The 18999-nt window shown below is 41.8% G+C and overlaps 1 protein-coding gene across 6 annotated transcripts in view; it reads right to left on the minus strand.

Annotated features, from left to right (window-relative positions):
* LOC124619560 (RNA-binding protein fusilli) overlaps positions 1-18999 on the minus strand; it is a 775817-nt gene that overhangs the window by 66021 nt on the left and 690797 nt on the right. For all 6 annotated transcript variants that reach the window (XM_047146047.1, XM_047146046.1, XM_047146048.1 and 3 more), the window contains one exon: positions 12092-12146. In XM_047146047.1, coding sequence (XP_047002003.1) covers positions 12092-12146 — 55 coding nt within the window. The remainder of the gene's footprint in view (positions 1-12091; positions 12147-18999) is intronic.

The raw sequence follows: 18999 nt of genomic DNA on the forward strand, positions 1-18999 counted from the left end.
TTAAAGAGGAAGACGCTTGGTAGAATATTGCACAGGGCATAAGCTAATCACTTGCTTTAAGAATCATGGAGGAGACCTGGCGCCACCGGAAAGGTTTACACTGATTATGCAATGGTAAGACAGATTTCAGAAACGAATTTTAAACTTTAAGGCATTTCCAGCGGAGGATATGGACTCTGATCATAATTTATTAGTTATGAACTGCAGATTAAAACTGAAGACTTTTTAAAAAGGTATGAAACTAAGGAGACGGGACCTGGGTAAATTGAAAGAACCAGATGTTACTGAGTTGCGAAGGGTGCATTACGCAGCGATTGAATGAAACATCGGAGAGGTACATAGTAGAAGCCGAATGGAAAGCTCTGAGAGTTGAAATGCGGAAGGTAGCAGAGGATCAAAAAGATGAAAAGATATGGCCTAGCAGAAATCCTTGGGTATCACTGAAAATATTGAATTGATGAAAGGAGAAAATATAAAAATGCAGCGAACGAAGCAGACGAAAGGCAATACAGTTGTAAAAAATAAAAAAAAATGTGACTGACAAGATGTGCAAAATGGTAAAGCAGTAATGGCTCCAAGACAAATATGTCTACTACTACTACTACTACTGCTGCTGCTATTATTTCTTTCCTTTCTCAGACGTTATGTCTGGTTAAAAATGGAAAGTGACGCGGACCTTGATCAAGCGTGACTTCCTTTTAACTGTACGGTATGTGTTACATTGCATTTAGGAACTTTCGCGTAATTGAACATGTATCAATAATTACAGATTTCTGTAGTTGTATATACAAGTTTGGATGTAGCTGTACTGCGTTGATGTACTGGTGGATATTGTGTGGTATGACTCCTGTAGTTGATAGTATAATTGGTATAATGTCAACTTTATCCCGATGCCAGATGTCCTTGACTTCCTCAGCCAGTTGGATATATTTTCAATTTTTTCTCCTGTTTTCTTCTGTATATTTGTTGTATTGGGTATGGATATTTCGATTAGTTGTGTTGATTTCTTCTTTTTATTGGGGAGTATGATGTCAGGTTTGTTATGTGGTGTTGTTTTATCTGTTATAATGGTTCTGTTCCAGCATAATTTGTATTCATCATTCTCCAGTACATTTTGTGGTACATACTTGTATGTGGTAAAATGTTGTTTTATTGGTTTATGTTGTATGGCAAGTTGTTGATCTATTATTTTTGCTACATTGTCATGTCTTCTGGGGTATTCTGTATTTGCTAGTATTGTACATCCGCTTGTTATGTGATCTACTGTTTCTATTTGTTGTTTGCAAAGTCTGCATTTATCTGTTGCGGTATTGGGATCTTTAATAATATGCTTGCTGTAATATCTGGTGTTTATTGTTTGATCCTGTATTGCAATAATGAATCCATCCGTTTCACCGTATATATTGGCTTTTGTTAGGCATGTGTTGGATGCGTCTTGATCGATGTGTGGCTGTGCTAGATGAAACGGGTGCTTGCCATGCAGTGTTTTCTTTTTCCAATTTACTTTCTTCGTATCTGTTGATGTTATGTGATCTAAAGGGTTGTAGAAGTGGTTATGAAATTGCAGAGGTGTAGCCGATGTATTTATATGGGTGATTGCTTTGTGTATTTTGCTAGTTTCTGCTCGTTCTATAAAGAATTTTCTTAAATTGTCTACCTGTCCATAATGTAGGTTTTTTATGTCGATAAATCCCCTTCCTCCTTCCTGCTTAATGTGAATCTTTCTGTTGCTGAATGTATGTGATGTATTCTATATTTGTGGCATTGTGATCGTGTAAGTGTATTGAGTGCTTCTAGGTCTGTGTTACTCCATTTCACTATTGCAAATGAGTAGGTCAATATTGGTATACCATAAGTATTTATAACTTTTGTCTTGTTTCTTGCTGTCAATTCTGTTTTCAGTATTTTTGTTAGTCTTTGTCTATATTTTTCTTTTAGTTCTTCTTTAATATTTGTATTATCTATTCCTATTTTTTGTCTGTATCCTAGATATTTATAGGCATCTGTTTTTTCCATCGCTTCTATGCAGTCGTTGTGGTTATCCAATATGTAATCTTCCTGTTTAGTGTGTTTTCCCTTGACTATGCTATTTTTCTTACATTTGTCTGTTCCAAAAGCCATATTTATATCATTGCTGAATACTTCTGTTATCTTTAGTAATTGGTCGAGATGCTGATTTGTTGCTGCCAGTAGTTTTAGATCATCCATGTATAGCAAATGTGTGATTTTGTGTGGGTATGTTCCAGTAATATCGTATCCATAATTTTTCTTATTTAGCATGTTGGATAGTGGGTTCAGAGCAAGGCAGAACCAGAAAGGACTTAATGAGTCTCCTTGGTATATTCCACGCTTAATCTGTATTGGCTGTGATGTGATATTATTTGAATTTGTTTGGATATTAAGTGTGGTTTTCCAATTTTTCATTACTATGTTTAGGAACTGTATCAATTTAGGATCTACTTTGTATATTTCCAATATTTGTAGTAACCATGAGTGGGGTACACTATCAAAAGCTTTTTGGTAAAAAATGTATGCGTAGTGTAGCGACCTTTGTTTAGTTTTAGCTTGATATATCACCTCTGCATCTATTATCAGTTGCTCTTTACATCCTCGTGCTCCTTTGCAACAGCCTTTTTGTTATTCATTTATAATTTTGTTCTGTGTTTTATGTGTCATTAATTTCTGTGTAATGACTGAAGTTAATATTTAGTATATTGTTGGTAGGCATGTTATGGGGCGATATTTAGCTGGGTTTGCTGTGTCTGCTTGATCTTTAGGTTTCAGACAAGTTATTCCATGTGTAAGTGTATCAGGGAATGTGTATGGGTCTGCAATGTAACTGTTAAATAATTTAGTTAGATGTGAATGTGTTGAGGTGAACTTCTTTAGCCAGAAATTTGCTATTTTATCTTTTCCAGGGGCTTTCCAATTGTAAGTAGAATTAATTGCTTGGGTGACTTCATGTTGCAAAATTATCACTTCAGGCATTTGTGGTATCATCTTGTATGTATCTGTTTCTGCTTGTATCCACCGTGCATGCCTGTTATGTTGTACCAGGTTTGACCATATGTTGCTCCAGAAGTGTTCCATGTCTGTTATGTTTGGTGGATTGTCTATTTTAATGTGTGTGTTATCTATTATCTGGTAAAATTTCTTTTGGTTTATGTTGAATGTTTGGTTTTGTTTCCTTCTATTTTCACTTTTTTTGTATCTTCTAAGTCGTTTGGCCAATGCTTGTAATTTCTGCTTCTTTTCGTCTAATTGCTCTATCGCTTCTTGTTGTGAGATTTTACCTAACCTTTTTCGTTTTTTTCCTGACATTTCATTTCCTATAAATTGTGTTAGCTGTCCGACGTCTTGTCTAAGTTTTTCTATTCTGATCTGTAGCCTGTGCTGCCATGCTGGTTTTGTGGGTTTCTTCTGTGTGTTGGTTGGTTCTGATCTCTGCCTAGTGTGTATATTTAGTGTAGTGAGTGCTCATATATAAACCAGTAGTTGTAACTCTTCCATAGTTGTGTTTTCATTTATTTTGTTGTGTATGATTGTGTTGATAGTTTTTATTGTTGTTTCGACTTGCGGGTTATTTGGCGGTCTATGCAAGAGTGGTCTAATGTCTGTATTTGTGTCTTCGTATTCTATATATGTCAGCTTAAATTTTTCTTCTATGTCTAACATGTGTGTTACTTCGAGTTCTATTTGTGCTTGTTCTGGTGGCTTTTTTAAGATTTCGTTTTCCTCTGATTGTTTAATTGGTGCGTGTTGTTCTTTGTTTGTTTGCTCTGGAATGTTTGAGTCCATTACTGTATTTTCTTCTTCTTCTGATTGCACATTATTTTGTTCCAGTATTTGTTGTACTTGTTGTTTGATGTTTTCTAATTATGACTGGGGTATCCCGTTATTTTTGATTATTACACGGATCTGATCAGCTAGTCGTTGATCTGTTAAAAATTTTAATTCTGGGTGTCTGATAATAAATGTTGTGTATACTTGTCATCTGTATCCAGTTGTGTTGGTTCCTAGGTTTGTTACTTGGTAATAACAGAACATGAGGTGTCGGTTAACTTCATCTGACCATCTCATCCTCTGTCTGTTTTCCTTCTAGGGTGGTTGCAGGAAGCATATCCTGCAAAACACCTCTATTTGGATTTAAATCATTTTCCAGTTGGCTAACAGTGTCGTTACCATTGTGGGCGGGCATAGGGTTCAAACGTCGTCCCCGACCATGACGGCGCTTGTCCGAGGCTTCTTTAGTTCTGCCCTAAACCAACTAATCACACTAAAAGGGGGGTTAGCCCTATTAGTGGTTTGTTCTTTTCGTCGCCTTTTACGACTGGCAGAACATACCGGAGGCCTATTCTTTTCCCGGGCCTCCACGGGGTCTATTATTATTATTATTATTATTATATTATTATTACTACTACTACTATTATTACGTAGTTTTCTGCCTAGTGGCAGGTCCGTGTCGTCGAACAAAGAATTTCTGCCGCCATCTTCTTCCTTCAGTCTGTCGTATTCTTCTTCCATCTATCATGCCATCCACATGTCTAATCATATTCTTCTTCTTCCTCTTCCTCGCGCCGTAATGCCTTTGTATCCTCCCTTCGATGACATGCCGATGGCCCCTCCTCTCTAAGTATGTGTCCGACAAAGCTGGCCTTCCTCTGAATTATATTCAGAATAGTCTTCTCTCCTATTCTTCTCAGTACATCGTCGTTTGTAAACGGATCTGTCCACTTGATCTTCTTTATTCCTCTCCAGCGCCGCATTTCAATACTTTCCACGTAATGTTTCTCCATTTTTCTCGTGGCTTATACCAATGCTCCCTACAGTGCTATGTCCCAGATGTAGCATTTCACCAGTTTCTTCCTTAATACCAAGCCCAACTTGCTGATCAGCAGAGTCCTCTCTTCTTTTTGAATGCCATGGCGATTCTTGTTCCGCGTATTTAAGTCTCCGCAGTTGATTCCCATCTACTTATGAATTTCATCAATTTTGAACAGTTGGTTCTGTCGAAGGCGTTCTGTCAGTCTATAAAGCAAGCGCAAACTACTTCGTTAACAGGCGAAACTCTCTCCGACATCCTCATCATGCCGATGGCGTCTCTGCTTCCTGTTCCTTTCCTACATCCAAACTGCTCGTGTCCATTACTTCTTCAATTTTGTTTTCCAGCCGTGTATTGGGTATTCTTCCATTGATATTCGCCACGTGAGAGTACAGATTACTTCTCCAGTCACTACATTTCTTTGTTATGTTTATAGAAACATGTATAACTAAGGGAAAGACAGATAACGCCTACAGGGAAACTTAAGATGTAGTAGTTAATATATGTTGTAGAGCTATAGTGCCGTAATATGCTTACCGGACGTTTGCGGAGACAGTTTCTTACAAGTGTATGATCTTGCACCTTGATTGTAAAACCGCTTGAAAACGGACTTTCGAACGAACTGGTTGAGGAATAACAAAAGACGCGAAGCTGAGGCGGACTTCACAGCGCCTATGGTTATCTCAATTTGATGAAGAAAAGTTGGACACGAAAGTCAATGACAAAACGTCAAGCTAGAGGAAAATTAAAGGCTCAGAATCTGCTGGTGGATGTCTGTAGTAGCAAGAATCTTCGCCCATCGCAGATGAGTGCCTGTAACCTCGTTTTTGTCAGAGAGTATCGCTTCCTGTCACCTTTCCGGAGCGGAGGCAGCCACTTGCAAGGAGAACACCAGGCCCGCGTGCTGCGGCTACATTGCCGGCGGCCGTTATCGCCGCACTTTGTCCGAGACGGGGCCAAGCCAGAGGTCCAGCGCCAGAGATACCAGGCGCAGACGCACGCGGGCACGTTGACACACAACTACTTCCTATTCTGATGTGCTACGTCAGGGATTGTTACACCATTTCCCACACAGGTTCCACTCGTGCTAATGTAATAACAGCGCTTTAAAATATCTGAATCCAGTAACACATTACACAAAGAAAACTGCGTCGAAATAAATGGTGGAAAATATCCGTCGCGCTCATCATTATCCCTACAGACACAACATACGAACATATTTGTGAGCCCAAAGTCCACAGAACCGCTAATTTACTCTTTCCATCCACAGCAGAAACTTAAGATTCGCATCCTTTTACTTTAGTTGGTGGTTGTGTAAGAGGGCAAGAGAGAGAGAGAGAGAGAGAGAGAGAGAGAGAGAGAGAGAGAGAGAGAGAGAGAGATTGATTGATTGATTGATTAAAATGGGGCTATTATTTATTGACTGGGCCCTACGGTCACAGAAAGGAAATAAAAATAATCCCCCTTTCCGACGAAAGTTTACACAGGTTTGCCTCCTGTATAGCGAATGCCGCAAATTATAATCCTGTCCCTATATTTCCAATCAGGAATTCCTGTCCCTCGCTCACAGATCGCGGTAATTTGACTGAAAACAAGTGAGCTCGCCAACAAGCAGAATCTCTAACAGGTAAAGTCTTGGCTTCGGCCAGGGAATGAACAGTGACACATGCGCCCTGTACTCACAAACTTCTGACGAGAATAACTGCAGAAGAATTTTCGACCAGGAAATTTTTCTGTAACACGCCTGTGTTGGAGTCTGAGGAGGATCAGGAGTAGAGAATTGCTAAGCGACATACGATTTACACAAAAAGTGTCTGATTACCTATTCAAATTCTTTAATATGTTTTAGTTTATGTTAGTCGCATAATATCTTTTCAAGACACAGTCAATTCCGTTCAACTGCTCATCCAAGTCCTCGGCCGTGTTTGACAAAATTACAATGTCACTGGTAGATCGCAAAAGTTTTTAATTCTTCTCTGTGAAGTTTAATTCTGTTTCAAAATTTCTGCTTGGCTTTCTTCACAGCTTTCCTAATGTACACACTGAATAACATTAGGGACACGCTACGAGCATATCTAGCTCCCTTCTCGACTGCGGCTTCTTTTTCATGTCCTTCAACTTTACTGCTGTCTGGTATTTGTAGAAATTTTAAATAAACTTTCGCGCCTTGTATTTTATTCGTGTTGCCTTCACAATTTCTGAGAGTGTAGCCCATGCTGTGGCGAGTTGAAACTGCTATCAGCGCTCCTGCGCCAAGTTCTCCGTCGCTGGGGCCACCCTATACGACTCTTCCGCTATTCACGCACGGCAGCACAAGCTGAGCTCCCGACACACGGCCTTCACGTGAGTGTCGACCTGCGCGCAAGCGCATGCTGCACGTACCACACACGTGCTCGTCGACCTCAGCCAAGTGCACTGTCGCCAATGACGTCACGCAGTACGCTACCACTTTCTCCGGAACTACACCGTCGTTCTTACGCCCCTAGACACGTCACTATGGTCCCTACGAAACACGGAACGAATCAGATCAAATTTTGATTTCTAGAAAATATTCGTCTATTGCGAAGAACGGAGCAGCTTAAAAATGACATAAAATCATTGAGGTTAGGCCGCGAAAATAAACGCTGCCAATAAACACAAACCACTAATATTATTTCGTCTCTAGCTTCCTGTTTCGCAAGCGATTCACCATTAATAATGAACGCCAATATCCTGCACCTACAACAACTCCATCTTCAGATTGAGCTCATACTACTGGTAGTTCAACTCTTAAATTTCGCTTACGGCAAGTATACGGAAAATAATTTTAAAAAAACGCTACCGCTGTCAGGCCCAGAGAGGACTGTGCTGTGTCGACCAGCCGCCGTGTGACTGTCACCCTCTGCCAGACGGCGTCATCGAGATGCGGTATGAAGGAGCGTGGGGTCAGGTCACCGACCCTTCGCCCCCGGCCGTTGTCGGTTTTCCAGACCTTGGAGACGCTACTTCCAATTCAAGCAGCTCCTAAATTGCCATCACGAGACTCAGTGGACCCCTCCCAAGGAGGGAAAGGTCCTTGCAGTGCCGTGAATCGAACCTGGATCCTGCGCATGACAAGTAAACACGCTGATTACTCAGCTACGAAGGCGGACGTGCTTTGTGCAAGCGGTGTGCTTCTAGCAGCTAGCGAGTTGAGATAGAGGCCGTGCGATTTTCTTGTGCAGGTGGTGGCGTACTAATGACACACACGAGCACTGCAACAGCACTCAAGATACTACATAAAAAGGCTGTCTTAAATCTTTAGGGTCACACGCATATGGTAGAGGATTTTAAACTTAGACAAAAGCATTATTAATTATTTATTTGCGTTCTGTGCTACCAGTCACATTTGTCAGTTATTTATAGACCACTGTGACTACCTCCTCCTCCTCATTATTATTATTATTATTATTATTATTATTATTATTATTATTATTATTATTATTACTCAGCCCCCCCCCCCCCCCACCTCACAGACACACACAGATATGGTTTCAGATTGACAACAACTGGCTGGAGAGCGGAGCAGTTATGTGTAGCTCGTGACGTCACTGTTCTGCAAACGCTACGCGATACAAGCAGCATGGTAGTCAAAGTGAAGCTTGCTACAGTACAGAGAAAAGTGTGTCGAAACTGTGACACCCTTCCAAACGACGGACTGTCGCTTACGGATTGTGCAGGACCCGCATTCCTAAGCTTCAGTGGCACTATCAATGGGTAACAGCATGACATAGTAGTTACCTTCCGGTTAAAATCGTAACGAGAAGTGTTTAAACTATGACTTGTTGCAAAATAAGTATGAACTAATCAAAACATATACACCTCTACAACAGGATTGGCCTAAACAATACATTAAAGACGGTGTAAATTGGAGTGATGTCAAATATCAAATTATATAACAGAGTATCCAAGAGGCTCGGTGCAGTACCTGTGGAAAGATGACAATCATCACTAGCAGTAGCAACAGCAGCCATTTCCGCCTCTCCGATTTGTTACTGTCTGCAGCTAAGCGAATCTATGTTACTCCTGCACATTATCACATAACTAGCCTTTTATCCAAGGCATCGCCCACATACGAGTACGGCGCAGATGTTGGACACATCTACATCTGTTCCTCCTCCCCCTCTGTCCATCTCATCCCCCCCCCCCCCCCTCTTTCTGCTAGCCGCGCCTATCACACGTAAATATCCTGCAATGCATTCCAATACTACCTGTACAACACACCACACCAATCGTGCAGTATGGCCTAGATGTCAGATGTTACCAACCCCTTTTCACCCCCCACCCCCCAATTCTATGTCTCACTGACTTGTGGCAAAACTGACATTACGCACTGGTTTTAAGCGTTCTGTTTCAGACACATCGAAGGATTGAAATTCTGAAAAGGCCATTCCACACTTTTTCAAATATGTTTTTTATGTTCATTGATGTATCTTGAGCTCTTCTCAATAAAAAACACTGTTCAGCTGATTTTATGATTTCCTTCTTTGTCTGTACTACTCTCTTTTTGATGTACAGATAAGAAATACAAGTTTGGTCTTACAGTAATTGATTTTCAAGTCTACCATCAGATATTATTTGCTACTTTCTCCCATTACTTGCTCAAGTTTATCTGCAACAGAGGCAAGCAGTGCAAAGTTATCACCAAAATTAAGAGTGTTCAGGTATGCTGCAATGACATACACACCTTTTTCCCAGTTTACAAGTCTGAAAACCATTTCTACCGGAGCTCATAATTCTTTGGACGATATGGAATCTCCATGTCTCTCCCCTCTTTCAATTCAGACTTTGAATTGTTACAATCAAGTCTAGATGTAATTATTCTCGAATAGGTAGAATAAATGCCTTGTTTTCCAAAGGTTGTTAGTAGATATTTATTCGAAACTGAGTCAAAAGCTGACGAAAAATCTATTAATCTCACGCTGGCTGTTCGCAGCCAGTACTCCAAAATCTACTGTCGATCAGTACTTGTAAATGATACGTCGTGCTGTATAGAAATTAGTTGTTGCTTGTTCCTTCGCCTGATTAGAATCCAGTACTTCTCCAGTGCGGTTAGTGGTTTTTTTTAGTGAATATCTTGTGCCTTAGTGAATTGTAGCTGATAGATTTACACAGTTGTTTACGTACTGTTAACTTTGTTGCGAAGCAGAACCAATGCTCCAGTCTAATGAAAGTCTCCCTTCGTAGATATTCTGTAAATAAACGATAGTCCGTAAAACCCATGGTGTCCAAAACATACAACGAAACTCACAAACGTAACAGTATAACGCGTCCATGAACAAATATGCTGAGGCTACTAATAGAATTAGTTAGGGAATATCATAAACAAATTTGATTGCGCGCGCATGCGCACATTAGAAGTTCTTTCGAAATCAGCATCAATATGCACACACAGTGTGCGGATGAAAGAGTAACAGAAGGAAAAAATTGCTTGCCGTGGGAACTCAATACGCACGCCACATAATGTAGCACGTGAAGTGCCTGGAGGATAATCAGGATACGTGCAAAGGCATAACATGGCCATCGCACGAACAACTACTGGGAAGGCACCGCCCGGTACGCGATGAGGCGGCAGCATCAGACGTATGGGGACGCACGCGCGACTAACTGCTTTCAATTAAACAATGAACTGAGATGGTAGGATGCTTAACCCAAGTAAATCGACGCAGCTCGCTCATACGGCCAAAGAACACTGTTGACACTTCACAAAATCTTGCTCCTGCGTAGTAAGAACATTAGTATTCATCCATTTCCCGTAATCGAAAACAGATGAGACTTTAATCGTACGATGCAGGCATTATCAAACAAGAGAAGCTCTGTGAAAATCTTATTTTCCCACGCTCTTCTTTCAGGATGTTTTCTGCTCTGCCGCACTTTTTGGATCCATCCCGGCTTTTTTTCTATTAACCAAGTGCACTGAAAAAATATTGCGATAGCGCGTTATGTTTGATCATGTATTATACTATGTTACACTAAATTTTAAATTTCTAATTTCCTACAACAGAGAGGGCCGTACGTGTAGCATGAATGAACGTCTTTCATTAACTGTTATTTCTCCCCGACGTATGGTAAATATTTTGGCCTTTTCAAGTATTCCGTGGGTGCAAGAATTTTTCTGCAAGGAAACCAGCGTGCGTCAACCTGTTGTCCGATCCTCGCAAATCGAAATGATCCTAACTGTCGTTTTCATGTTTTTCCGCGCAGTTTTCTCCTAATGCAACTTATCTCTATGTCAAAATTTCCGGCATTACACTTTCGGACTTTCAGATACTTAAATCCGATTAAGAACAGCATAACTTACGTATGCAATTATTTTTGCGTTATGTAGTGATGAATATCAGTTGTGGAAGTACCGTTTCTGCAATATTTAGTGGATCTGCTCAATACATTATCATCACTTGTTCTGGGTGAAAGACTGCCACCATTAGCAAAGTACAGGAATAGAACGAAATACTTCAGCTGCCCCCAGCACCTGACAGCCCCGTCACTGCAGCGCATGGAACAATGTTGATACTGCTGCACGAAGGGAAGACTGGCAGTCTAGCGATGACGGAGTGGCAGCTGAAAGCGGTACAGGCGTGTGCATACGGAATGAAACACGGACAGAGAAACAAACATTTACACCTCAGACAAAGGCGCAACAGTTGGCCACAGCGCTCGCACATATCCGGCAGAGATGAAAGAAAGTCGTAACGACTCTTCGCGTGTACAGCATGAATCACAAATTCTATTTCGAATTGGAATCTGATAACATGTAACACAAACAGAAGAAAACACTTCTCAAACATTTGAAAAATTATACTATGCTATGTGCCGGCGAAGCGGACAAAAGTACCATAATCACAACCGGAAAGAGTATGAATATGTTAGGACGTTTTTTTTTAACCCGTTTATTGCATAACCTCATACTCTCCGACGCTTGCTGTTACACGTTTAGTTAATACGTGGTGACCGCAAGTGGTTTATCCAGTAACTTACTTCAAAAGCAGCCCAAGTGTTCTCTCGAAAGATTGTAACAGTCTACCAACGACCAGCACTTACTCTTGGTAGAGATAAACAGGCTGCACGAACAAGAAATTTTCATTATCTCGGCACTCTACTTATTTATTTTTTAAAGACAAACATATCATGTTATCTGACTGAAGCGGCCGAGATTGGCGACGGAACAAATGATCCTTCGGTAGGCACGTTGCGTAACGCACTTACCAGTTAGAACTTTCCACTATAGCACAAGCGTTCGACTGTACTCACCATATTCCAGGTTCCAGGCGAAGGTTGATCACTTCCGGCTCCTCGAACTTATGACCTGCAAAGAGACAAACATTCACTTCGTCATTCCACGAAACAACAGATATCTTTAATGAGAACAGCTACATGTTAACAAATACTAATATAGTTTGTAACAAAGCCAGCTGAAAAATAATTAAAAAACATTAGTATCAGAACCTGGCAAAGAAGACATGGTACAGAAATTTAATAAAGATCGTGTAAATTAAAGACATCCGGATCGACGTGGATTTTTACCGGCAAACTGTTTACGGACACCCACAACATCGATGGCCTCTACCGATAGGGTATCTAGCGAGCACAGTTTCTTGCTTGCCATCAGCAACATGATTCCCGCAAACTTCAGTTTCCTCCATTTAAGTCACAAACACGCAGAGAAAAAATCTTTCTAAACAAGATAATAAAAGAGTGAAGGATACTTGCACTGACAATGAAACTGCACGAAATGTGAAGTTGTAATGTGTTGGTACCTCATAACGGGACATCAGAATGCTCTGAATTTTCACGTATCACCTAAAATAACGTGACCTACGCAAGGTCACGGGCGCAAGATGTGCTTCCCTGCAGCCATGTAATCCGATACTGGTGAAGGAGGCTGGCAGGGAAACAGGTACTCCCGTCACATAGACTTGGAAAGTATAGATGGAAATACGAGTTGTCCACGTACGGGCTGAACGCCATCATACACGGTATGAAACAGATGAGTCCTACCGGGGTAATAAATGTGGCTATCTAAACTCATTAATGAAGGAATTAAATTATTCGCATTAACATTGTAAACTTTGCGAACGACACAGGAATTCAGGTTTGTGGTGATTTTTATCGGTTCTACGACATGCCCGCCAATTTACGCTACAGATAATCAGCAAATGCGAACGAGACAGATGGTTAATAAGCAAGTAAACTTTATTATTTCAAAAGTGATCGCCATAACTTAAAAAAACTTATCCCAGTGTGAAACAAGTCGGTCAATGTCTTCATGGAGAAATGACTGCGATTGCCTACGGAACCCTCATCGTAACTCTTTGTTAGGAGCCAACTGAAGGCCACGAATGTCTTGCTTCAGTGCTGCAAAAATAAAACTGAAGTGGCATGGGGAGAGTCCGAGATTGTATGGAAGATGTGTAAGGCTTGCCACCGAAACGTCTGCGGCGATGTCCGTCAACATTCCTGAGCGTTTGAACTTTATGGCGCGCTGCGTTTTTTGCGAAGCGTTCACATACCGCTGTGCGTCAATCGTTGCACCGTGTTCCGGAAAATCAATGAGCATCTGGTTGACGGACGATATCATTCTGCCGCAGGATAATGCCCGCCAGCATTGCAAAGTTGTTTCGACTACGCCACATGCGTTTCGCTCAGAAGCCCCTACACATCCTCCACAGAGTCCAGAACTCTCCCCATGCCATTTCCGTACTTTTGGAACCCTGACCTGAGACATGCTTGGGCGTCAATACGCTTCGAGCGAAGAGGTGCACGCCAGGATACAATCACGGTTCCATAGGGAACCTCCGTGAAGGCACTAGCTGACTTGCCTCACAGTGAGATAAATGTTTTAACAGATATGGTGATTACTTCTGAAATAATAAATCGTTTCCATACTTTTCTTCCATCTGTCTCGTTTTCATTTCAATGTCCTTCATACGAAACTGAGGCACATGTTTACAACCAACTGTTTGCCACAACCTCTAATTCTTAAACAACTATCATTTCAAGATCGGAGGGAAATGCCTAACCTCTCGAGGTAAACTAGTTAGAAAATTTGAAGGACTGCTGAATGTCAGGGGACAGAAGTAAGAATCATCTTATGCACCATAATCATAGCATCCGTAGAAACCGAAGAGAAAATTAAATAAATGACTGCTCGTAGAAGGGAGTTCAAATGGCTCAAATGGCTCTGAGCACTACGGGACTTCTGAGGTCATCAGTTCCATTGAACTTAGAACTACTTAAACCTAACTAATCTAAGGACATTATCACACACATCCATGCCCGAGGCAGGATTCTAACCTGCGACCGTAGCAGTCGCGCGGTTCCAGACTGAAGCGCCTAGAACCGCTCGGTCACAACGGCCGGCGCAGAAGGGAGTGTATGCATGTAATATTGAAATTTCGTCGACATTGCACACAGAGGGGGAGGGGGGGTGGGGGTGGGGAGAGGGAGAGAGAGAGAGAGAGAGAGAGAGAGAGAGGGGAGACAGAAAAAGTTAACAAGCTTTGCAGCACCTAAGAGACCACGGAAGCGAAGAACGTATGTAATGTAGCTCTGCCGAAGATTCGAGAACCAAAGCCTGTGCTGGCAATCACACGATCTTTAAATCAGTCGAAGACAGTTTTCAATCAGGTCGATAACAGAAGTGTTTTTGTCCTGCTTTAATTCATATCTGTGAGTATAATGAAAAGAAAGTAGTCTGTGAGGCTACTGTGAAGAGAAGCGGCTCACGCCCCTTATTGAAAAATGGTGTTTATTATGGGTTCGCCTGTTAACTACAGTAATCAAGAATTCTTATAAATTAGTCAGCTCTTCAGCAACGCCATTCACTTTAGAACACACCAGTGTATATGTCAATAACGGATATTGTACATGAGACTAAAAGGTACTCCGATCATGTATTTCGCACGCGATGGATGCGTTGAGGCTAGTCACTTTAGTCTGCTGTGTGGCATAACCGATGAATGCTTACAATAGTGCGCAGTCGATCTAGCGGACGCAAGCATTAAGATAGCAGCCCGACGAAAGTCCAGACGAGCGCACATATTTACCGGCGCAAAGGTCGCGTCGACGAGAGCCAGCGAGCGTCGCATCAGCTCCGGCAGACTCCGAATGGCACATGGGGCGTTTACAACATTACACTCAAAACGAATGCTATCGCGGGCGTAATTTTATCCAGTAACTGCTGCAACCCGAAACATCGGACGCTTACTCATAATTGATGGTCTTTAGAAACACAGTTGCGGTTAAATGTTTTTCAGATAATCGCATGGATGCCCGTTACAGAACTGTATATAATGTATGGCGTGATTACTTGCTTCTTATAAAGGATGTATGTCGTTTTAATTAGGTGCGGACATCAATTACTCTAATTAGTGCAAATAAGGGTGGAGAGTTTTGGGCCCACTCGTCTTGATCGTTTCTGACATTCTGACATTCCATCTCTAAAATATATTCAGTACCGGATCTGAATCCATCAGACGAGTTTCTTCGCATCAGTACTTGTACTGAAGCATATGATTGGCAAAAATCTAACCGCTACAGCAGTCATTCTTTTTTTTTTAATTATTTCTTATTTAACATTTTAGTTTAGAACTCTCGCGAAGTACTTAATCCTATGTAACCCTTATAAATTCATTCGCCCGAGATCTGAATAATTAAAGATGAGGACACAGCCAACGGGAATAGCTAGTAAGTGCGAAATGGCACCTACAATGAGAACAACGGAAATATAATCACAAATTTAAGATTCTTATGCGTTTAAATTCGAAAATTTCCTGCCGGGTACATGTGTGAACAAATTATCTTTGTTGCAATGCACATATGGTCAACTTTATGGCCGTGACCATCCAAAGACAGGTTTGATGAAGCCCTCTCTGCCAGTCTATCCGGTGCTAGTCTTTTCCCCCCTCTACAACTTTTAATCCCTCCCCTTTCCCCACACTTTTACACATTAGCAAATCAACTATTCCTTGAAGTCTTGGGATCTGTCCTAGCGATATCTCTCTTATTTTATTCAAATTGTACCATAAATATCTCTTCTTTCCAGTTTCCTTCAGTACTTCATTAGTTACTCTGTGTACCAAACTATCCTTCAGTATTCATCTGTAACACCACATTTCAAACTACTCACTTCTCTTGTTGTCTGCTTACCGTTCACGTTTTACTTCCGCATAAGGTTGCACTCTCAACAACCACCTTCAGAAATGACTTGGTAACTGAAATTTATATCAGATGTTAACTTTATTCTCTTTTTCGGAAAGATTTTTTCTTGCTGGCACCACTGCGTTCTATATCGTGTCTACTTCAGTTACTTTGCAGTCCTAAAAGCAAAACTCTGCTTCTATTTTAGTGTCACATTCCGTAAGCTAACTCCCTCAGCATCATCATCCTTGTTCTGTTTTTGTTGGTATTAACTTCATAACCTATTTTCAAGACAGCTTCTATTCCGCTTGCCAACGGCCTTGCTGCAGTGGTAACACCGATTGCCGTCTGATTTCCGAAGTTAAGCGTTGTCGGGGGCTAGCACCTGGATGGCTGACCGCCCGAGTCTGCCGAGCGTTGTTGGACTGCGTGGTGCACTCGGCCATTGAGAGGCCAGCTGAGGAGCTAAGTGACTGAGAAGCAGCGGCTCCGGCCACGAAAGCTGACAACGGCTGGGAGAGCGGTGTGCTGTCCACATGCATCTCTACCTCCGCATCCAGACAAGCCCGTCGCTGAGGACGACACGGCGTTCGGTCGTCATCGTTGGGTCTTCCTAGCCCTGTTCGGGAGGAAGGATTCTATTCCGTTTAATTCCTCTTCCAAACCCTTACTGTGACAAATATTGCGCAACTTTTCAAGTCCATTTGAATATTTCGCTTCCTAACGCTGCAGTAACGACTTCTGAAATAAGTTTAACGATCACGACGCAGTATAGCCGATGAAGAGCTCTGTATGCTGAAGCTGTTTTTTAGTTAGACCTCCAACCTTTGCAAGCAATAGCCATGGTTCGCGTTGTCAGAAGATGGAGTAAAAATGCCAGAATGCGCCACATGGACCTCTATAACAACCCTTACTGCCGTTGCTAGTTTTTTTTTCTGCTATGTCTCATCAACAGAGCTTCCAGAAAATCTCGGAGCCAAGGCCAACCAGTTTTGCATCAAAATTCGTATCACACACTAGATTCACTACTGTCACCTTGAACAAAGCACCCGAATTATTGTTGACGTTGTAAACAGTATTGTGTGTCCGTTTGTGAAGCAACATTATTCAGCAGCCACCTTCTTGTGTTTGCTTATTAACGATGCGAATAAATAACTTTTAGCATCTTTGGACCGTATATTACTCACAACCGAGGTTCTGTGACGCGATATACATAACAAGTCTTTCGTTGTAATCATTCTCTACAGCTGTAATGCGCCATGAAAACACTGGGACGAAGCGGCCATTTGGATCCGCTTTAATAATTTTCAGATGTGTTGACCACACTTCATTCTTTCCAAATTCGCCTTACGTGTTTTGACATTCCGAAGGCAATGTTATGCCAATCATAGAAAATTGTTCAATAAATGCATTTATTGTATCTCGTCAACATTCTTGCGAACTTGTTACCCATTACGACAACCTCATATAGTTGAAAGATTCGCTTTCGCTGTGCCAGAAAAGGTGATCTATGGGCGAAATGACCACCTTAGGTGTCTCATTCCCAGGCAGACCAATGGAGCCGAGATATGTCTGCCTTTTCAGCTGGCGACGCCCGTGGAGACGGGACAGGATGCGGAGAATGTTAGGGAACGACATAATATCACCGCCTGGGGACCTTGTCTGTTGTTATTTCGTACTACTTATTGTTACGAACAGTGATTCATGTTTTCCGCTAAGTCGACTTTCCCTAATGGTCTTCCACACCTATATCTCCTCAAGTTCCTGTCTACATATTGCAATTCGTCCGAAGGTTCACTTGTCGAAGCTTACCTGTAACGTAACTTTTGAAACTGTAACTTTAATGCGTCAAGTAATGGAAACTCTGCACATTCATATGCAGGTTTTTCGAACCGTGTGGCTGACCTGCTGACTTGATCAAGGTTGCACAGAAACGTTCGGTAGCGCCAGGGCTGCAATCTTCTTCGAGTTACACAGCAAATTTCATATTTCGTTGGGTACCGTCAAGGACTAAATTGGTGTTGCAGTGACAGTTGTACTTTATCTGTAAATGCTGGTTACGAAATTTTCAAACTTGTCAAACAGTTCATCACCTCGACCATTTCCTTTAGAAATTCAGAACCACAGATAATGAGTGTGTGTGTTCAATTACGACAAGATGAAAATGTATATTCTGACATTCATGCCCAGCAACTTAAAGAAAAATGGCTTTTTACGGTAGCAGTATAAACCAACATTCCCTTGAAAATTTCACTGCAAACGTGAATCGGTAACTGCCCGTTCTCGTTGTTCAGATAAACACGCTCTAAGCTGCCTTACCAAAGAGCGATCATCATCATTACTCAGGTTTCAAAATACCAATACACTGCTATTTACATACTTGACGATAAGCAATTGTTTGATTTTTGTCATCAGAACAATCGTAAACTACAAACACTGCAACATCAGGATCAAATCGATTATTTCAGTGCTCAAGTGGTGGTCATCGACTCACTCTAAATGCAGGATGGAATTGCTTCACACATCGCGTAATACTGCAATTCACGCCAAGATTGGTCTCGATAACGCCATATCAGTACTTCAGTTTTTGTTGATAGCTAAATCTCGCTTCGGGCAGCTTACAGATAAAGCGGAAACGCTTTGATGTGTTTATGAAAGTTGATTTGCTTTTGATGACGTCCGGTAGCGCTTGGTATTCCCCCTAGCAGTTTAACACTACTCTTAAGCTGCAGCTCTGCAACTGAAAATGATCAGCTCTGCACTGCCGCCAAGGCAGCCGCACGCAGCGGCAAACTGCATTCAGGGCAGCCGCCTTATCTTTGCCGTTGTGAAGCTAATGAGGCATTCTAAGCGGTCCCGCGCTCGCTGTCCGCCAGCCTTCCACAGCGGCAGTGGCCAGAATGCCGCCGACGGCACCGCTTTCTGGCCTCCCCGATAACCCCGCTCGAACGGTCGCTCTCCTTGACGTATGCTCCGATACGGCCGTTGAAATCTCTCGAGTAAACAGTCACAGCAAAAAC

The sequence above is a fragment of the Schistocerca americana genome, chromosome 6 (genome assembly GCF_021461395.2).
Source record: "Schistocerca americana isolate TAMUIC-IGC-003095 chromosome 6, iqSchAmer2.1, whole genome shotgun sequence".
Classification (NCBI taxonomy): Eukaryota; Metazoa; Arthropoda; class Insecta; order Orthoptera; family Acrididae; genus Schistocerca; species Schistocerca americana.